Genomic DNA, 22,445 nt, shown 5'->3' on the forward strand with positions numbered 1-22,445 from the left:
AATATATTAAACTGCCATATATCTATATATTTAATCACCATAAAATTCATGGGGGGTAAAAAGAATACCAGTATGCACACATACACTTGATCAAATGACCAAGAAGCAATACCAGTAAATACCAGAATACCAGTAAAGTTACAGTACTTAGCCCGGGATAGTATGATGACAGCAAATGTAATCCTGTGTGTTGTGGGAGGCCTATAATCTTATTCAGAAAAAAAAAAAAAATCCCCAAACCTGGGCTGGACACCATTATGAGCAAAAAGGCCAAGATGGTAGCTATCCTACAAAATAAATAGGCATTAAGACGGGCCTCCAGACGTTTTGAGACTACAATTCCCATCATCCCTGACCACTGGTCCTGCTAGCTAGGGATCATGGGAGTTGTAGGCGAAAAACATCTGGAGAGGCGAGGTTGAGGAAGCCTGCATTAAGTAATACAAGTCTGAGGAGAAGTGAAGCTGTTGTGTGCCTCTGTTGCTTAAAATTCAGGAAGGAAATTTAGGAAGATCGCCTTAAAACCAGGATTTCTTAATTTCAACCAGTTGCACCTAATGAGTGGCAGTTTCCCCTCATAACCAGTGCTACAAACTTCCAACTCAGACCAAGCCTCCAGTGAGAAGCTCTCCAAAGATGTTTCTCCTGATATTCCCTCAGGCAAGGGTAAGTCCCTACAGCTGAGCCCAGCTGCATTCCTCTCATGGCTGAGATCGCTGGCAGTCCCACTAGTGAGGAAACACAGCTGTGGTAATTCCAGTCTTCAACAGAGAACATGTTAACCCTTGATTAGACTCAACACCTTGCTGAGGGGAAAAGGGACCCTTACTACTTGGCTTCTCAATAGTTTGACACCTTGTATTTATTTGCTGAAGTATTTGCCTGTCTCTTCAGATTCCTGGTGAAAGCATGTTCTTCAAAAATAGCTCTAGGCCACATGTCTGCAACAGTTCCTTCCTGCAGCGGAACAGAGCTGCAAAAGAGGCCAGATCGGCTGTACCTTTAATAGTTATGCAGAAGCTGGATTTTCTGCAGGTGTACTTACACCATTGCTAAAGGTACAGGAGCCCTGTCCTCCTTGATGTGCATCTGCCCAGCCTGTTTAGCTGTGGCCTCTTTTGTTTTCTGGGGCTTCCTGCTGTTTACAGCCAGTGCCAGATTTATGTATAAGCTAAACAAACTACAGCTTAGAGCCCCACTCTCTTGGGTCCCCCCCAAAAAATTGAAAGAAAAAACCCTGGATGTACATTTCCAAAATATAAGATAAAAAACAAATAAAATAAAACCTACATACAGCAACAGTGTTTTGTGTTGCATAGGCTCCTATAATGTAAACAATGGGCCCCACCTGCTGGCCTGCTCGCTAAAATATCACAATTACTTTGATAAAATACATATTTTGTTATTTGCAAATGGCTTTAGATACCTACTAGGTCCATAAATTACCATATAGCATATATTCAACACAAAAAAGTGACAATTTGTTGTTGACAAAGGACAGCTGGACATATAAAGGGCCCCATTACCTTCAGTAGCTTAGGGCCTCATCAAACCTAAATCCAGCCCTGTCTACAGCTGTAGATATTCAGCACAATAAGCCTGCAGCTTACGCACATGTAACTTGTGCACATTCAGCTTTATGCTCTTGGCAAAAAAATGAAAAGAAATTAAAAAGGGGTGGAGTTCTGGGGGGGAAATGACTTTAGCAGTTCCACCTGCCATTGCACCCAATGTGTTTTGACTATACACGGTTTTGGTTTTAGGCGCAATCCCTGGAACATAACCCCAGTGTAAATTGTGGGCTTACTGTATGGTATGATGAGTTGAAGCTGAAGAACTTTATTTTCTGCTGAAACTCCAAAGCCTCTCTGATCAGCACCACCTTGTGGTCCCTGGGCTTATTCACAGCAGAAGTTACTCTGAAGAAGGAACGTGTCCTGTTTTTGTTTGTTATATCTTCTGGAGTCTTCAAGTAGCTGAGATATTACAGTTAAATTGCAGTGCAGAATGGCCATGGTTGGCAACAGAGAATAATTTTACAGATTCAGCACTTTGCATTATCTAAAGCAAACTGTTTTTCTTTTGAATCAGTTTAACTTTCTTTTTTGAGTGGACATATATTCTTCTGTTCTGAGGTTATAAGATCCTCGACCTTTTCATCATGCAACTAGCATGAATGATCACATGACTGAGAATGAGTGACAGGGCCTTCTCAGTGGTGGTGCTTCTTAGCCTTCCTTTTCTGTTATCTTTCAGACAGAAACAGAATACATTTTTGTTTAAGCACATCGATAATGCATAGTTCTACTGCAGTTGTAGCCATTTTAATTGCTGCTTTTTGGGTTTTTAATTCTCTGGTTTCAATATTGTATGCTTATTCTTCAATAGTTTCATTTAAGCACTTTTCTCTTTAGACATTATAACCCAACCCCACAGGTAGCATTTTGTAAGGTTGAGCAGTATTAAAACTGCACCCTGTCTCCATTGCCTTTTAGGAACTGGAGGGGAGAGCTGGAGCATTGTGGAGGCCCATTGGGCAGTTTAGAACTTGGAAAATTGGGAAATGGAGTTGGGAAAACCAGTTGATGAGGGAGGTTTGAGGAAGAGACATATGATAGCTGATGCCAAATACCCAGTTATCCTATAACTCCTTGTTGGTGAAGATTAGGAGGTTGCTGTTGACTGGGTTAGACTAAGAGGCTACTCTTTGTAAACGTCTTTCCACAAAAAGGTTACACCATCATTTTTTGTTTGCTTGTCTGGTTTTTAATAATAATAATAATAATAATAATAATAATAATAATAATAATAATTTATTATTTATACCCCGCCCATCTGGCTGGGTTTCCTGAGCCACTCTGGGTGGCTTCCACAAAAACCAAAAATACACTAAAATATCACACATTAAAAACTTCCCTGAACAGGGCTGCCTTAAGGTGTCTTCTTAATGTCAGGTAGTTGTTTATCGCTTTGACATCTGATGGGAGGGCGTTCCACAGGGAGGGCGCCACTACCGAGAAGGCCCTCTGCCTGGTTCCCTGTAGCTTTGCTTCTCGCAATGAGGGAACCGCCAGAAGGCCCTCGGCGCTGGACCTCAGCGTCCGGGCAGAACGATGGGGGTGGAGACGCTCCTTCAGGTATACTGGGCCGAGGCCGTTTAGGGCTTTAAAGGTCAACATCAGCACTTTGAATTGTGCTCGGAAACATACTGGGAGCCAATGTAGGTCTTTCAAGACCGGTGTTATGTGGTCTCAGCGGCCGCCCCCAGTCACCAGTCTAGCTGCAGCATTCTGGATCAGTTGTAGTTTCCGGGTCACCTTCAAAGGTAGCCCCACGTAGAGCGCATTGCAGTAGTCCAAGCGGGAGATAACTAGAGCATGCACCACTCTGGCGAGACAGTCCGCGGGCAGGTAGGGTCTCAGCCTGCGTACCAGGTGGAGTTGGTAGACAGCTGCCCTGGATACAGAATTGACCTGCGCCTCCATGGACAGCTGTGAGTCCAAAATGAATCCCAGGCTGTGCACCTGGTCCTTCAGGGGCACAATTACCCCATTCAGAGTAAACTATCCAAGCAGCCAGAAGTACAACTGGAGGAGCTTTGGGGTTAGAGGCAGATTGTTCCCAACAGTTGGGCATGTTATAAGGTTTTTTTGGCTGGGGTGGAGGTTTACAGAATTTGGCTTTAAAAGCCATTTAGAGGATGGTGTAAGTCTCTCGAGTCTTTAAAAACTGTCATCAGGCACATTTAAGACCCCAGTGAAATATAATAATACCCTTTTAATAAACAATATTTGTTATTAGTTCATCCTGTGGCTAGTGTTGGTGTGTATATCCCATCTAAGTCTATCTCAATTCAAAGCTTCTAGAAGGCTTTAATAAGGGAATAGTGCCATTGGAAATGGGTCACATTGAGGAGCTCTGAGTTATGTGGCAAGGAGTTACATAGTGCAAATACCTAAACTTGTGTTTATAAAAAGTGAGTTGAGATAAAGGGAACCAATTTACCTATAGGTATAGTAGCAGAGGGATTTGTATTTCCCCATACTGTACACAGAAATCGAGAGATGTTAAGGGATGAAGAAAGACGCCCTGTTTCCCCTCCCCAAACAAAGTATTTGAACTATATGCTCAATTTACTGCAGCCTGTTTTGTTATTGAAGATTCAGTGACCCTTGCTCATTAGATTATGATTATACAGATCTATTTTAGAATGCATTTACATGAGAATATAAAACACTAAGAGTCCAGCAAATGGCTTTATGCAGGTTTAGTCTGGATGACCCTTGAAGTTATGATTCTATGAAGACATATATGAACATGGTTAACAAGAAAGAAAAGTGACTGAAATATTAAAAATGCCATAAATAATAGTGTAATACTGACACCTACAGGATAGGTGTCATTACCTAGGTGTTTGCTGCATTGGACAGAGTGGCGGTCTAAACCTATACACGTTTATTCACCAATATTAAGTTGTCCGCAAAGGCTTTTAGTTTGAAGGACTGTTTTCCCAGTAATATCCCTTTAATTTCTTCTTCCCTTCTTATTTCCGAATTTAGTATTTCTAGTGTTAGTGTAAATAATAGAGGAGAGAGGGGGCAGCCTTGCCTTGTTCCTTTTTCTATAAAGAAATGAATTGTTTTTTCATTGTTTATGATTAAGCTGGCTTTTTCATAAATGGCTTTTATACCCCTATAGCATTCTCTCATTTCAGATAAGTTGATAACCTTTTTTAGGAATTACCAAGATAGATTATTTGATAACCTATACAACGTTTATTCAGATGCTAGCCCTACTATAGGCAGTGGATTTACATACACCCCCCATACGTGAAACATTGAAGCCTTAGATGGCAAAAGCTGCCCAAAGAGGCCAAATCTATTTTGGAGGAGCAACATTATCTGCCAGAATAAGAGATGTGAGCAATGTCTGGATTAATACAAGTGAGCTTTAGTCCTCATATTAGTTCAGTTTGTAATATATGCAGGTATGTCTATCAATCTATGATTGGGTTTATATAAGAAAAGGCGTTTAAAAAAAAACAGGGCAGGGGGGCAAATGGTGGAGAAGAATGTTACTTGCAACCAAATGTTGCAATGTGTTCAAAAATTCCAGCCACTCCATTCCATTCTCTCTTCCCTCTGGTTTCTTCCAGTAGTCAGTCACAAGTTAAATTCTGTGTCCATTGACCATGCTCAGTCCTCACTGGGCTGTTTTGTGCCTCTTCTTAAGGTTCGCCTGCACCCAAAAGATATTTGTACTACTTTTACATGCCTCTTATGTGTGAATGGTGCTGTTTTGGCTACATGAGGATCAGCACTTAGATAATGAGTTTGCTAATAGTATAGTATATGGGATAATTAGGGAATGACAATTCTCAATTTTGTTTCCTCTCAGTTTCTAATTTTTCTAGTCTTAAATTCACTCCACATTTCTGCATCAGCTTGTGAATTTTTTTTAATGCAAATTCATCAGAATTTTAGTGCAAATTTCTCCCAATATACACAGTTTGGTATGCAGTTTTGCATGATGTCGACATTTTTAAAAGCAATTTCCCCAGTATAATGCATTTGATATGTTATTTTCACACTTTCCCCGATATGCACATTTATGAATACAGTACATTATTTGGCAGAAGAACTACAGCACAAAATTCAGAGAAGTACAAATTACAAATGACAACTATGTTTCAGTTCATGCATGGTTTTGGAAACTACAAATTAGATAGGTTCACATTAAAATCCTAATCATATTGAATTTCTCCCACTCTCCTATGGGTGGTACAGCTCTGCCATTCAGCTTATACCAATTTAGGATTTATCTTCATCCCTTAATTATCCCTATCAAATACCTTTCCATTTTCCTTTGGTAATATCCAAGGAAATATATTCTGTGACATTCCTGGTCAGGTGAACCAGTGCTGAACTTCTCTTTGTTGTCCTGGGACACTCCATTCTCTTATAGGCTTTCCGTGTTCACGGTTCAGGTGACCCCCAAATATTTCATTAATCCAGCAGATTATAATATAAAAATCAGACCACCAAGATCAAATTCTTATTTTATATAGATAGATAGATAGATAGATAGATAGATGATAGATATAATACTATTGATGAATGGAATGTTATTTCTTACAACAAAAGAGAACAAAATTTAAATGCTATTTACCCTTTTTTTCTCTGCTTCCTCTTCAAAAGTAAACTAAGTAGGTACCAACCAACAATAAAATTAATAATTAAAAAAGTGAACAGAAAAGCAGAAAACATAAGAAGCAAGCAGATAAATAGCATAGCCAAACAGAAAAAGAAAAGCTGTTCTGAATATACATGCACTGGATTGTGTTGTAAATTAGCTGCATTTAAATCAGGGAGACTTAAATCATGACTAAGTTTGGATCCAATACAATAGAGAGGAACACAGGAAAGGGGGGGGAAATAACAGACTTACAAAATGAAGTACAAGACAGAAATTAACTAAACTGACTGCAGAAGCCTCTTATGTCGACTCAGTCAGGGTTGGTTTTGTGAAAAATATACTTTGTCTTTGCAATGGGACACGTGACATACAAGATGCTTAAAGCAAAGATAATGAAATTGCCATATGCTGTGCAACAGGTTGTGGTATAATCAAATCATATTATATTCATGAATTGGTTATTTGGACTGGCAGAAGGGAATATCCAATTATTAGTTAGCAAAATCTACCAGCCCAGTTAGCAGTCAACTCCTCCCTCTTCCTCTGCAAAGATAAACTAAAATGACCTTTATTAGAAAAATATTTTTGCCTATGTATGTCTATGGCAGGGATGGGGAACCTGTGGCCCTCTAGATATTGTTGGACTCCAATTCCCATCAACTCCAGCCAGCATGGTAAATTGCCAGGGATGATAGGGGCTGTAGTCTAACAACATCTGTAGGGCCAAAGGTGCGTCATCCCTGGCTTTTATGCTTAAAGCTCAATCATTCTAATATAAAGCTTCTATTGCCCAAGGAAGTGACATTGGTTCAGCTATTGCCCCATCTGGCTGTACTACAGATTGAGGAGACATCCTTGTCCTTCAGGGCAAAGAGGAGGAAAAAGGGTTGTATCTACAGCCAACCACAATCAAATATATCCATTGAAATTATTAACTTGGGGTCATCAAATTCAACAAGTCTGTTCTGAGTAAAATTTAGTTGGATACAACCAAATACTATATCTGGTGTTAGGATAAAATGCCATGTGTCTCTTGCTGCTATAGACAAAGGAGAGGTCAAATTAAATTTACAGTGCTGTACAACAGAATGTATTTTCAAAGAGGGTTAAATAATTTCTATGTCACAGGCTATCAAGCCTCCAATGGAAAACCCCAAGTAAAAAGATACTCTTTCTACACTCCGACCGCTCTTCAGCTGGCCTAAGAAAACAGGCCATGCTGGTATTCTAATGTCTTCATCAATACCGTAATCAACATAGACGATATTATCTTCAGCCTTCCCATTCAGCCGAAGCAAAAGATGTTTGGCGTCCTCTGTTTTCCATATCTCTCCAGTCTGCCACAGGGAACTCAGCTCATCATTCATCTTTTGCCTTGACTTGCCCCTACTCTTAGCAGTAACAGACTGATCAATTTTTCCTTTGTGAATAAATTTGCTCAGATTGCTTCCTTTTCCAAGGTAGAAAAATGCTATAGGTTGTTTGGATCGGCACATTTGCCAGTACTGCCTATTAAATGCCTTCTTCAAAGAATTGATATATTTTCCCATTTGTTTGGAATCTTTATCTAATTGCTTTTGATTTTCAGGCCAGAATAATAAAGAAGCCAAGAAGTATGGTTCTGCAAATCGATAATCTAGACCTACTGACTGTAAAATTGTTCTAAGCTGTTCTTTCAGTTCTAGAAAAGATGGTACCATCTTGGATTTTGGATTGAGGCAATGAAGAACAATGTTGGCCAAGATAAAATTCAGTTTGTACCTCTGCAAAGATTTGCTAGAGCTCTGATCAAGCAAAAGTGTATACTGTTTCACTACGTCCTCAATTTTGCTTATAGCGTTTTCATGATTGCTGAGATGTTCCAAAATTCCAGAAAACTTGTCAGCTTTGGAAGCTTCTAAACTCTTCTTGTAATTTTCCACCTGCAAAGATGAACTCAGTTTTGAGTTCATTAGCCAGTCTGAATCAGAGTGGCAAAATGTTTCGGCATACTTGTTGAAAACTTCTTGTACCTTTCTCCGTATTTTGAGCTCCACAATTTCTTTTTCAGGATTTTTTGGCTTCAAAAAAACAAAGTAGTTCTCAAAAAAATCAAATGCTTTTTTCAAATTTGTGTGCAGATTACTTAGATAACTAGCATATTCTTCCAGTGTCAATCTGTATTCTTCATTCTCTGTATCACCCGGGACTTTTGGAATACCCCCATTTCCTGACAAAAACTGTATTATGTGTTTTCTAGAGAGTTCATCTTTTTTGTTGAACAGAGGTATGGATTCAATCATTTCTATAGCATATAGACCAGTTTCTATTTCTCCAAGGTAACCAGATGTATTATATGTTTCATATTTTCTCTTATATTTTATACTCTGAAAATATTCCTTTTCACTGTCTATATTTTCTGTTTGTTCTTGAGATTCTTTAAATGCCTCTGAGGCACACTTTGCAAGATTCAACAAACGTTTCAGAATTTCAACAGTTATAGATTTCTCTGCATTTTCTTCTAGGCAATGCTTTATTTCACTTTTATAAACTTGACCCAAAGTGTCTGATATATATGAGTTGTTAGGGGCACCTTTTTTAGCTTTTCTAGCCCACTCTAGTGCACGATTAAAGTTTTTCTCCTTGATGTAGAAATGCCTTGCTAAGGCTTGGCTGATAAATACATTTTGACTAAATCTGCAGGTTGCCTCAGTCAACACCCTTTCAACTTCAACACTCCTCTCTTCTTTTTGAATTGCTTCGATTAATGGAGAAAACAAAGTGTCTGCATCATCTCCATGTTCCTTTCGGTGCCTTATAAGCAGCATGCTTTGAACATCCTGCTGAAGTTTGTCTCTCCCTATGCCCATGTCATAAAATAAATTCTCTCTTAACAACAAGAGTGTAATCTTACTTTTTGTTAGTTTGTAAGTTTGTTTAAATTCCTCTAAGCATTGTCCAGCAATCAATGAATGACTAATACGTACCCCTTTGTATCGCCCACGTTCTTGCACTTCAGTCTGTATTATAATGTTGGAGCAGTTTCCCATCTTGTCATCCAGGTTTTCTGTACCCCAGTAAGCCTTTTTAGTACTTATTCCCAAAAATTCCTCGCATTGTGATACTGAAATCGTGGACTCAGTGACGTAAGAATTTAACAGTGCCAGAAAGGAAATAAGTTGAGCTTGCTTACTGCTAACATCCAAACCTTTTAGAGTGTTCTTAACTACATTCTCTATGTACTGCTGGTCAAAATTTCTTTTCATAATCATAAATGAGTAAAAATCTTCAGGATGATCATACTGCTCTTCAATTTCTTTCAGTTTTTCCTCAAAAGCCCTTTGTTCTTTCGGACTTAGTTTTTGTTTCAGTGCAATACTGTTCAAGCTGTTGCTTTTTGAGCTTTCCCCAGGATTCTGGGATCTCATGCAATTTAAGATTATAACTATAGGATTTTCATATTGAATACCCTTTTCTGCTATGACAGACTGCATAGCATGCTGTAGAAGGTAAACATTTTCTTGCTCTTCAAAGTCATCTACAAGTAGCAGTACTGGCAAATAATCAAACTTGTTTGATGTCCCATATGTCAGTAATGTGGTCAATTGTGTTGCAATTTCTGCAAAATCAACTGTTTTATTTTTCAGAACGGCACATCTAAATTTCTTTCTCAGTTCCCAGAGAATATGCATGGCTAAAGTAGTACCACCACAACCCGGATGATGATAAAGGTTGATAATTTTTGTGGGTGACTGTTTAGGAGACTGAGATCCTCTTTCAATCAGATCTTCAAGCGTTTCATATGCATCCCGTTTAATAAAAGGTAAACAGTAGTTTTCAGAGGAGAAATAGAAATTCCACCAAGACACTTTCCCACCACGATAAAAATGCTCTTCTTGGGATTTTTTAAATTCATAAAATTTTTCTTTGTTTTTCTCAATTTCTGTGTCCTTGCATTCATTTTCACATAGTATTTCCAGTGCAGTCATAAAGTCTTCTTCTTTCTTTGAGAGAATTGTAAAGGAACCCCCCTTTGATGGCAAAAGTCTCTGAGAAGTTTGGGTCACTGATTTTAGTTTTTGGATAGTACCATTCACCATTGGTAGGCTCAATTGAGATATGCACCTATCTGCTAGTGTGTCTGATTCAATAAATCTGGCTCGCAGGAGATCTCTCCAGCAAGGGTATGTTTGTGCCCCAATACATATACACAGCATATCATCAAGTCCATTAAGTTCTTGATAAAAAGCACAGAAAGCTTCTATCATGGGATCACCTGGATCCTCCACTTTCGACAGCATGAGAAACACCACCAAAAATTTTCCTCTTTGCATTATATCTGGATGGGATAGAAATGAGATCAGTTTCCTAACCTCAGCTGCCTTCTGCTGCTGCCAGAGTTTAGGACTCAAGGGTTGATATGCTTCACTGTTCAAGTCTGACCTACCGTTGCAGAAAATCCAACTTGGCTGCTGATAGAGATTAAGTTCTTCAATTGTTTCAGAAGTTGAATTCCCAGGCTTCTGGTATTGCTTTGGAAAATGAAGGTTTGCAGCTCTGTCTTCTCTGAATGCTTTGACAACACCATTGCTTGCTGATTCCGGATCAAACTCTAGAACAGCAAATAACTTTATTTCCTGCAAGAAGTTTATATGCTGTGTCTGATGTGGATGACATTTGTTTGTGACTAAAATATACCAGTCATAATGGGAGTTATCTAGTAAGTCTCTGTTGCCTGTGAGCAAGCTCACCAGCTTACGACCTTCCCCATCTATATTCCTCCTTTTTTCTCCATGTTTTTCCTCAGCTTCTTTTCTGTCCTCTGCTAATTTCTCCAGTTTGACCAAAAATGATTTATGTTCTGTTTTATCATTAGATTTTAAGAGGTTTTTGGAAGATGCACCATCTCTTATAAACAAACATGGATCCCATTTTTTAGTCTTAAAACTGTAGTTCTTAGTAGGGAAATATTTAGATAGGCAACTAGAGTACTTTGGAACCACATCAACTTCAATAACAAATGTTTCTGATGGGATGCTGTTTTGTTGCAATACTTCCACAAACCTAGGTTTCCTAATGCAATCTTTTGCAACACCAATGACAGCATCTCCAAAGTATTTGTTTATTAACTCAAAATAGCTAATATATTTCTCTTTATTTTGAACTTTTACTCCAATAATTTCTCCATGTGGCTTGTCCCGGACTCCCAAGTGGATAGTACCATTGGTGCGAGAGTTCATGCATGCTGCAGCAAATCTGAAAACCTCATTGCAAAATTTCATCTTCATATCCTCCTCTGTTGCATTTTCTGTATTTGTAAAGAGTTTAAATTCATGGACTGGATCAATAAGATTGAGGGGACCTGTTTCAGGTATATGAAGGACATAATGTTGAATATAACGATGGCTAATGTGAAACTCATCAAAAGGGTAGGGTAGACAAGTTTGTCTAGTTGGAAGCTGGTTATTTCCATTTCCTTGGTGAGCCATATCTTTTCTTGTTTCTTCAAGTACAGATTCTGGTGGCTCAGTGGATTTAGATCTTGCAAACGCTGGCGACGCATCAGCACCGGCTGAATTCTCTTTGCCATTTTCTTTCATTGCACCTGCATCTTCACTTTTAATTGAAGAGTCAGTATCAAAAGGCCTTGCGCTACATTCTTGCCCAGAAGAATTGCTAGGGCTTTCACCTGGAACATCCTTTTTTCCCAGTGCTTGCATTATTTGGCAAGCTGGGCCATGGGTTATACCCATTTCTGTGAGGTCTTGCTTGGTTAAAATCTTCAAAATGGCGCCTGACACATCTTGATGAAGAAGGGTGTCGCCATGTTTCTCCTCAAGCTTAAGTTCATTTATCACCCATTGTTTTACGTGTTCCTTAGTCCAGTCCTCAATTTTTTCAGGCAAATCTAGCTGGTTGCTTTTCTTGATATTTTTAGCCCTTTTAAGAAAAAAAAAAGCAATACACCGTGTTAATGAAAACAAACCTTTTCTTTCTACACTACATTCAACATTTTGCAAACACCCCTTCATCTGCATCAGTGTTATTTAACTTTGATTCTCTTCATGTGAATGGACTATACTGCCCATCATCCTGTTGGAAATGAATAGAGTTGTCCAATCTTTAGCGACCCAAGGTCAAAGAACACTGTTCTACACAATCCTGTCCTATGTCTTGCACCACACATCTAAAAAGATTTAAATGGATAGGCTTCTATTTAGTGGGAAGGAAGTTTACATTTTGGAGATCAAACTCAGATTTTTCAGTGAAGTTAATTTGAAAATCCTGATGTTTAAATCTCGTTATAACAAAGGGTTGCCATATTTCAAAAAGTGGAAATACAGACACAAAAGTTGTTGAGCTTTTTTGAGCAAAGTTTATGAGTTATGTCCAGGAAATTTCAGACATATGGCAACCCTATATAACCTCCCAAATCACTTGCTATATTTTTGTTCATTTTAATTCAGCTTACCTTTTCTTCCCCATATTTGAGTTCTTCTGTCAGTGTGCTGTCTAGTTGGTCTTCCTTATTAAAATGACATCTGAAAGCTGGAATACCCAAACCAAGAAACATTTACTCATTTTCAAATAGCTGCTGTATAATTTAATCAGGAAGAAATAATACAACATATAGAAGATAATCAAACCCTTACTTTATGTGGCTTAGGAATATGTCCATCCACTTCCACATTAATTAAAAATAAAATAAACTTCCTATGTTTACATGGGCCTTCCACTGATTTGTCATTTACCACTAATGGAATGTTAGTGAAAAAAGGTGAGATGTGAGAAAATAATGAATCAGAAGACAGGAAAAGGTAGAGATCTAGAGGAATCAAAAATACTGCATCTCATAGTTAGAAGTCACTTGCTTTCTTTTGCTTAATTTTATTTTTGCTGAACTCCATTTCCCCCCAATATATTTTTGTTTGGTCCAAGTCCTTTGGAGCCCAGCTTGCCTTTTTGCCTTCTTTGTTTTAGAGAAGGGATTTCTTGCTTTGAGCATATTCCACCCTCAGATTTGTTCTTAGCCATTTTCTCTGAGTCAGCCTTTTGAGGCCAGATATTTGACTCATTCTGTGCTATAAATAAATGCATTTTTATTTTACATTCTGTTTATTCCCTTGCATGGCTTAGACCATTCCAATTTTAAACATTTTCCCTCAATTTTTACCTGAAATGATTTCCCATTTGGACCATTCTGGGTCCCCTATACACTAGATCAGAGGTTCTCAACCCTTGACCAACTACATTCTTTCTGTGGTTCCCCTGTGGAATACTTGGCAAAAACTTGTGTTGTTTCATCATTTAGCGGTTTTGCCTATGATTTTTTTCAAGGCTTAAAATTTAAGCAGTAGAGCTTTGAAAAGGCATTTTAAAAATAATGAGTCATTTATTGCCCTGCTAAATGTTGCTTTTGTAAGTTGGGGAAAGATGAAAACAAATTTTCTTAATAATAATAATAATAAAATTTGGAAAAAATATACCAAATATAATTCACTATTTTGCAGCAGCCAACATACTTTACAATTCTTAATCTAAATTTGGTCATTCTCGCAACCATCTTGTGATGGTTCAGAGCAGGGACAGTGGAGAGTGGACTTGCTGCAGGCTGCTCAGTCAGTTTCATGAAAATTGATTCCAGGAGTCTTGTATTCAGACTACACATTGCCCACTTCCCTATACCATACTGTGACCTAGAGCACAGATTGCAACCACTATGGTGTGCCGATCGGAAGAAGCGCAGTTTGAATCCCCATGATGGAGTGAGCTCCCTTTGCTCTGTCCCAGGTCCTGCCAACCTAGCAGTTCGAAAGCACACCAGTGCAAGTAGATAAATAGGTACTGCTTCAGTGGGAAGGTAAACGGCGTTTCTGTGCACTCTGGTTTCCGTCACGGTGTTCCGTTGTGCCAGAAGCGGTTTAGTCATGCTGGCCACATGACCTGGAAAGCTGTTTGTGTACAAACGCCGGCTCCCTCCGCCTGAAAGCAAGATGAGCATCGCTACTCCATAGTCGCCTTTGATTGGACTTAACCGTCCAGGGGTCTTTTACCTTTTTACTTTGGAGAAGATACGAAACAGGCTTCTAATGGAGTCCAAAATGCTAGAAAATCACTCTCACTCTCTCCTCCCTTTCCTCCCCCCCCCATTTTTTTTTTAAAATGTGAACCACCTTCTCGGTTGTCATTTTTGGGCATTATATCTGCAAAGATGGAAGTAATTTCCTCCCCAGAAATCCTGCAGCAATTTCCAATCAGAAAAGTGCACTTTGAAAAGCGGAAAAACATCTCAAACCAAAGGGATGCTTTTGCATTCTCCCTTCCCTCACTGATTGTTCTCAAAATTGTGGGGCGCAGCCTGGGCCCCTTAGAGTTGGTGATGCACCAACCCTAAACTCTCCCAGACAACTTCCAACTTGAGCATGATCTACCCACATGTGACCACACAGACATGCGGTGCCTGGCACTGGCGGAGGAACGGGGGTGCAGAGGGAGCGGACCGCCCCCAGCACCACTATTCTGGTAGGGTGCCATTGCGGTGCCCCCGACACACACCGTGCACCCTCTGCATGCCGGGCACCACGCCCCCACAGGCAGCACGTCACGCCCAGAGAATGTGCGCCACACCCCTGCAGGCGATGTGTCACACGCCTGGGGTGCTTGCCACGCCTCCAGGTTGCGCCAGCCACGCCCCTGTCTGCTCTCTGCCCCCGGTAATGAAGCATGCAGCTTCACCACTGGTGCCTGGAACCTGGAAGTGGGGAGCACCCTGGAGAGTCCTAGTGGCTTGCGAGAAGACGCTCCCCAGAGGCTGAAGAGGACATCCCCTCATAAGCCACTAGGGCTCTCCAGGGTGCTCCTCACTTGTGTACATTTCACTGATGCATGTGGGGGCTTGGAATGTGACCCCTGCATAAGCTGGCTGTAGTAGCCTTTTTTTATCTAACCACAAAGCCATGTCTCCCTCTCCCAGTATTTTGCTTCCAGTGGAGGGCAGTTACATAGTTTTATCTCTGGGGAGCCGGGATCTAAGGCATTAGCCATGGCCCACTGGCTGAGGATCATTGCACTAGATAATAAAATTGTAGATCCTAGGTTCCATCTTTCTCAATTTCCCCCATTAGTCTGCAGAAACCATAGTTCTTTGGATCCCTGCTTGGATTGGTAGCTACAACCTCCCACCCCAATGTTTAAGCTATAAGACTGGGAATTCAGTAAGCTTTTAACTTGGTGGAAATTTTGGGAAGATATAATTTAGGGCTTAGTAAGATACATTTGCTTTGGGTAGCTGTTTGGCTATTTATTTTTATTTTCCAATATTTCACTTATTGCAGAGTTTACATTTCCATCATTTCTGTACATTTAAAAAAAATCAAAAAATAATAATTGTTGATCTGACTCAAGTGCTTTGTGGGATGGAGGGGTGCTGCTATACTAGTTTTCCAACAGGTGGGTTGCTATTGCATACCAGGAAGGGAGGAGGGTGAGGTGGCAAGGAGGGCGATACAGAGCGATGAACTGGCAGAAGCACTAGTCTGGCCCTGCTGGTGCATTTGCACTTGCATGTGTCTCAGCCCATTCTGACATTCATTCACACGTTCATCTGGCATATTGTGTTCCGCTGCAATTAATCTATTTTGCACAAGTCTTTCTTCTTCTGCTATGTGGAAATGTAATCTCTAATGTGGAAATACACACCTCATACTTCACAATAGACATGCATATTTTAGCCATCTATGGATATTTACAAATCAGCTGCCTTGCCTGTGTGATCTCTTTCAACGTTAACAAATTTCCAGAGGAGCAATCCTGGTATTCTGTGGCAAAACGAACCAAGTGCCTTGCAGCACCTTAACGACAAAGTTGATGAAGTAGCTAACAAGTAATCACAAAGCTGCTATGGCTAAAATTCAAAGCGTTTCTAGTCAGCACCTTAGTTCTCGAACGAAATCCGTTCCGGAAGTCCGTTCAACTTCCAAAAACTTTTGAAAACCAAGGTGCGGCTTCTGATTGCTTGCAGGAGCTTCCTGCACTCAAGCGGAAGCCGTGGAAGCAGGGTCAGATATTTGGGTTCCAAAGAACATTCACAAACCGGAACACTCACTTCTGGGTTTGTGGCGTTTGGGAGCCAAACGTTTGAGTTGCAAGGCTTTTGACAACCAAGGTACAACTGTACTCTTAGGGTGCAATCCTAAACCCACTGACGTACAGTGGTACCTCTGGATACGAACAGGATCCGTTCCGGAGCACCATTCGCATCCAGAGCAGAACGCAACCCGCGTCTGTGCATCTGCGTGTGCACGGATCGCAATTCGCCGCTTCCGCGCATGCGCGTGAAGTCATTTTGAGTGTCTGCACATGCGGCGAAACCTGGAAGTAACCCGTTCCATTACTTCCGGGTCGCCGCGGAGCACAACCCGAAAACGCTCAACCCGAAGCCACTTCAACCCGAGGCATGACTATATGTCTAACTTTTTCAATAACAGTTAGAAAATCTGACACATGGGACTGTATGATGTCACATCCTCTAAACTTTTGTGGCAGGAGAAAGAACTTCTTACGTTGCTATTGTGAATTAGAGTTACAGAATACATCGTACCAAGCATTCACACGGTCCTCCGAAGCTTTTAAAGAGTAAGTAAAAGAGAGGGAGAGAAAATGGTTGATAAAGTGCTCATTTGTTTCCCAGTTTAAGGACCTTCACTGGGTTGCTGAAGGTTGAGTTTTGGTCTGACCGACAAGCTATGTTTGCTCTGGGTGTGTGTGAACACCACACCAAAGCTGTTTTGTTTAAGTGCATTAAGGTGCACCACACCTATCGAAAACTCTCAGCTTCTCATACCAATATGTGTGGATTGGCTACATCCCAAAAATAGACCGATATTGGACATTAGTATTCAGAGATCCTGACTAAAAAGGTTCAAATCTCACATAACTCCAGTCTCTCACTCTCACATACATCTCTCTGCCTCTCTCTGCCCCTATACAGGCAAAAGAAGTCGCTGCTATTCTCCCTCCAACTTGGCTGCCAGCCTGACACCCATTGCCGCCAATGACGTTTTTCGCCCTGGTGGTGAGTTGGTATCCTTGCCTCATGCAGTTCTGGGTGACTTGGGTCAATTGGCCAGTCACAATATGTAGCACCTAACCAGAGATAAGTACACCATAGACAGTGTGGTTTAGCAGTTAGAGTGGTGGACTGGGACAGAGGAGACCCAGGTTCATATCCCCACTCAGCTACGAATCTCACTAGGTGATTTTGAGTCAGTCACTATCTCAGAGCCTGACCCACCTCACAGGGCTGTTGTGAATATAAAATGTGGGGGTGCAGGGGCAGGGGAAACAATGTATGGATTTGTAATAGATCCTATTAAAAAAACATTTCCACCCATTAACAAATATTAATTGTGACTGCAAGGCTTACATGGGAGAAAACTGAACTTCATAGAACTTACTTCTGAGTAGACATACATAGAATTGCACTCAGAGATTAATGCTTACCGTTATCTTGAAGTGCTCAGGCTTTCCAACTATTTTAACTGAAGAGCTGCAGTTCTGGGAAACGAAACAAAAACGAAAGCAATTATGGGTGTGACACTTTCCATCTCAACTCTGTATGTTTTTCACCAATTTAATTTATCATTTTTTTACTTTGTTTTGCACTGCTCAGACTATTCCTTATTTTAAAAGTGAAAAGGGTGTTTTAAAAATACTTGGAAACTACTTAATTAATTTTCAGAAGGGGAGAAAAATGCAGGCAGCTATCTAGCTCTATTACAGAGGGAGAAAACAATTTTAAAAATCCACAGTTACTTGAATACTTAATACTTTTTCTGAACCCCAAAGTTTTCAGTTTGGTTTCTTAGAACTAATTTAATAAAAGTTAGACATAATACTGAGTTGCTGCAATAAGTATTTATCCTATAAAACACAATTATCCTATAAAAGAACTCTTTTACAAAGACAGTCCGATGCCCCATAAATTTATTTCCATATAGTACAAAGGATACAATCATTTTAATATCACTTTTCTCTGGCTTTTGAGGAAGTATATCTTATCAGTCTTCATCTCTATAATAAATCACTTACCAAGATAGTTATGCAGACTCCATGCCACAAATGCTGGATAAATACATTTTGTTCAGTCAGAGAAACCCAAATATCTCTGTTCTTGGTTCTTCTGTTAGTTGCTTCTTCTGTTAGTTGCTTCTTCTGTTAGTTGCTTCTTCTGTTAGTTGCAAGAGACAAGCACATCTACAAAATCACTTTGCAAGGCACTAAGAAGCAGGGTTTTTTTTGCCAACTCCTGTCACATGATCTGCAAGTAGCAACGAGGCAAGTTGGCTTAAAAACAACAAAAAACCACTTCCTCAACCATTGTTATTCACTGCGTAATATGTACAGTAACACCCATTGAAAACATCACATAAGTACCAGATAATTTGACTGACTAATCTTTGAAAGCTTCTGATATGGGGTATGTGTTTCTATCTCTGAAATCAATATAATGTTAGGGATACATGTATGAACTTTTATGGCTCAAGCTCATCCACATTCTAAGACCATGCAGGCACAACAAGGGATCATTTTCAAGATACCACATCTATGTCAGGAGCTTTTCAGATGCAGATAGAAATTTATATTTATTTATCATTTTAGATAATCTAAAGATGAGAGAATCTCTCACCTTCAGTTTGTTTTCTCATTTCCCCCATCTTAAGTTCAGTTCCCCACATTTCCACATCAGCTTTTGTATTTACTTATTTTTTAAAGTCATTTTGAAAATTCATCAGAATTTCTCTTAATGTGCACGTTTGTATGCAATTTTGCCTAATATACACATTTTTGCAAAGCATTTTCCCCAATAGAAGACGTCTGTATGTTATTTTTGCTAATAGATGTGTGGTCCATGGGGCTGGGGGGGGGACCCGGGCTTCCTTGCCAGCCCCGACCTGCTATCTGGGGCTGGGGGAAAGCAGCGCTTCCCCCCACCGCCAGCCCCACAAGCTCGGTGGCAGCGGGAAGGCTGTGCGCATCTTTTGCGCTGCTCCCCAACCTGGTCTTTGAGGCTGGCGGTGAGGGAAAGCAGCGCTTCCCCCCACCGCCAGCCCCACAAGCTCAGGGGGGGCAGCGCAAAGGCTGCGCGCAGCCTTCCCTGCCGCTTCGCTGAAGGGGCGCTGCGCAGAGAGGGGAGAATTTTTTTTTTGTTCTCCCCCTCTAAAACAAGGTGCGTCCTATGGTTGGGTGCGTCCTATAGAGCGAAAAATACGGTATATTCTTTTTTGTACACATTACTTGGCTGGAAAACTTCACTGCAAAATTCAGAGAAGTGTAAATTTCGAAGGGTGCCTATGTTTCAGTTTGTGTGTTGTTTTGGAAAGTGTGAACAAAGCAAATTCTCTTTTAAATGCAAACGTAATCAATTCCGCCCCCCCATCCCTATTTATTACACAAACTTCTTGAGTGTTTTCCAGCTAAAACCAAGCTCTCAAAGTGACCTTTGACATACAGTTTTTAAATAGCTGAATAAAACTACTATAAAATACAGATCAAAGCAATAATGCAAGACAAATAGTAAAATTAAACAGACTGCAGCACAAACTCACATGACTGATTGGCTGCAAAAAGCTTCTGCGAGTCCTTTCCCCTGACCATGGAGTGAATGTCACAAAGGGTGTTGTTGGGAAATTGGTGCTGCCCCATGCTCTCACTACCCTACATCTGAGAAAGTAGGAATACAGAGCAAAGTCACAAGGCTGGCTGGTGGCAAGACTGGCCAAAGGCAACCAGTATACCTGAAGGAGCATCTCCACCTCCATCGTTCAGCCCGGACACTGAGGTCCAGCGCCAAGGGCCTTCTGGCGGTTCCCTCACTGCGAGAACTGAAGTTACAGGGAACCAGGCAGGGGGTCTTCTCGGCAGTGGCGCTTGCCCAATGGAACGCCCTCCTATTAGATGTCAAAGAAATAAACAACCAGCTTACTTTTAGAAGACATCTGAAGGCAGCCCTGTCTAGGGAAGCTTTTAATGTTTGATGTTTTATCGTGTTTTAATAATCTGTTGGAAGCTGCCCAGAGTTGCTGGGGAAACCCCGCCAGATGGGCAGGGTATAAATAGCAAACCTCATCATCATCATCATCATCATCATCAATACCTCTAAATAAGTCCCTTGCTCCAACAACTGTTGAGAGCACATTGAGGCCTTTTAAGCCCTCTCTCCAGACTACTTCCTCGGGACGCCATCCCCATGTAGAATAACCTTAAAGGGGCGGCCTGTTAAAGACTGGCATTCCCCCTCTGCTGCATGGTCACCCTCATGGTGCACTCCCTGCGCCACTGGACTGACGTGTAATAATAATAATAATAATATTAAACCCTGCCCATCTGGCTGGGTTTCTCCAGCCACTATGGGCGGCTTCCAACAAAAAAACTAAAATACAATAACCTATTAAACACTAAAAGCTTCCCTAAACAGGACTGCCTTCAGATGTCTTCTGAAACTTTGGTAGTTATTTTTCTCTTTGACATCTGGTGGGAGAGCGTTCCACAGGGTGGGTGCCACTACCGAGAAAGCCCTCTGCCTGGTTCCCTGTAACTTGGCTTCACGTAGCGAGGGAACCCGCAGAAGGCCCTCGGAGGTGGACCTCAGTGTCCGGGCAGAACGATGGGGGTGGAGACGTTCCTTCAGGTATACTGGACCGAGGCTGTTTAGGGCTTTAAAGGTCAGCGTCAACACTTTGAATTGTGCTTGGAAACATACTGGGAGCCAGTGTAGGTCTTTCAAGACCGGTGTTATATGGTCTCGGCGGCCGCTCCCAGCCACCAGTCTAGCTGCCGTGTAGTGGGAGGCATCTGGTTCCTAAGGGGAAGGTGCCTGTGAGGGTCTGGGTTCTGGCCCTACAAAGCCTGGTGTTTGGGGAGGATCCCTGGGGGCTACTGTCCCCAAGCATCAGATGCAATGATCTCCCAGTCTTCAGCTCTGAGCCATGTACCTGACCTGCAGCCTCCAACTCTGTCAAGATTGCAGCTACCCCACCACAGCATGTGCCACCTGTGGCAGCTGCCCACACTGCTTAGCGGTAGGGTTCATTCTTCCAGAGGCAATGTAATCCAAAATTGGACCCAACAGAGGCTTGACTTATACTCAGTGGATTGGTTAACTGTTAATCACATTAAACATATTAGCTCGGTGTGTGTGTGTGTGGAATGTTTAGGAACCTGTATATGTCAGTATATGTCTACAGGTTAAAGCAAGTATGCATGAATTATCATTTCCTGAAACAGAAAGGGATACACGTGTAAATATTTGCCAATAACAGAGGCCACATTGACTGATATGAGGTGATCTGTTAAGTACTTGGGTCCCAAATCATTTAAGAGTTTATATGTCAGCATTGACATCTTAAATTGAGCTTGATAACCAGTAGGTAGCCAGTGCAGATCCTGCAGAATAGGTATTATATGACAATAATAATAATAATAATAATAATAATAATAATAATAATATTTATACCCCGCCCATGATGGCGAAGGTGGTTCTGTTAGATTGCGAACCATCTGAAAGAGTCTCCTGCCGCTGTTTTCTGCAGATGCCATAGAGGGGGCGAAGAAAGTCCTCTTCGCCATCACTTCACCACTTGGTAGCCTCGACGTTAAGCTCTAAACCGTTTCCGGTCCGATTCAGAATGAATTTTCTGCCACTGGCGCTCTAGCCGTCTCAGTGATTGTTTCATCACCCACAGCTCTGGGGAAAACTACAGGGCTCCATGCAATCGGAGAGGGTGCTTCAGAGCCAGTCAATAGCCCTGGTTAACTCTGCATTCCAGCAGGACACCAGGGAATCAGCTGAAAGGCCATCAACATGGGATAAAACATCCCCTACCAATCTTTGGAAACCATTTGGATCCATTAAATGGCAGGGCGGACCATCTGAATCGGTCTCACCTCCCAGCAGAGGGGAAGGGTCGTGGAGAAGTCCAGTTGCACCAGGAAGCAATCCGACCATGGCACTTCTTTTGTTTCACTTTTACTTAGTGTCAGATCACCCATTTCCATAGAGGTAAACACCAGGTCTAAGGCATGTCCGTGACTATGAGTTGGGCCAAACTTATTCAGGGACAGCCCCATGGAGGCCATGCTTTCCACAAAGTCCTGAGCGGCCCCTTGTAAGGGCGTGTCAGCATGGATGCTAAAATCCCCTAGGAAAACCAAACTAGGTATCTCCAGGAAAACATCCGCCACAATCTAAAGCAGCTCGGGCAGAGAATCTT

At 41.2% G+C, this 22,445-nt stretch overlaps 1 protein-coding gene across 2 annotated transcripts; it reads right to left on the reverse strand.

The window, feature by feature from the left end:
• Positions 1 to 5,439: 5,439 nt before the first annotated feature.
• LOC308459664 (sterile alpha motif domain-containing protein 9-like) lies at positions 5,440 to 18,392 on the reverse strand. Of its 2 annotated transcripts, none has more exons than XM_080975222.1 (4): positions 18,265 to 18,392; positions 17,677 to 17,730; positions 12,647 to 12,716; positions 5,440 to 12,114 (listed from the first exon to the last, which is right to left on the reverse strand). In XM_080975222.1, the coding sequence occupies exons 3-4, from the start codon at positions 12,658 to 12,660 to the stop codon at positions 7,302 to 7,304; spliced, it is 4,827 nt and encodes a 1,608-aa protein (XP_080831348.1). In that variant the 5' UTR covers positions 12,661 to 12,716; positions 17,677 to 17,730; positions 18,265 to 18,392; the 3' UTR covers positions 5,440 to 7,301. The 2 variants fall into 2 exon arrangements, with proteins under 2 accessions (XP_080831348.1, XP_080831347.1); XM_080975221.1 differs by having other exon boundaries at positions 12,647 to 12,723.
• Positions 18,393 to 22,445: the final 4,053 nt, after the last annotated feature.

The sequence above is a fragment of the Podarcis pityusensis genome (genome assembly GCF_964106645.2).
Source record: "Podarcis pityusensis genome assembly, chromosome: 12".
Lineage (NCBI taxonomy): Eukaryota > Metazoa > Chordata > Lepidosauria > Squamata > Lacertidae > Podarcis > Podarcis pityusensis.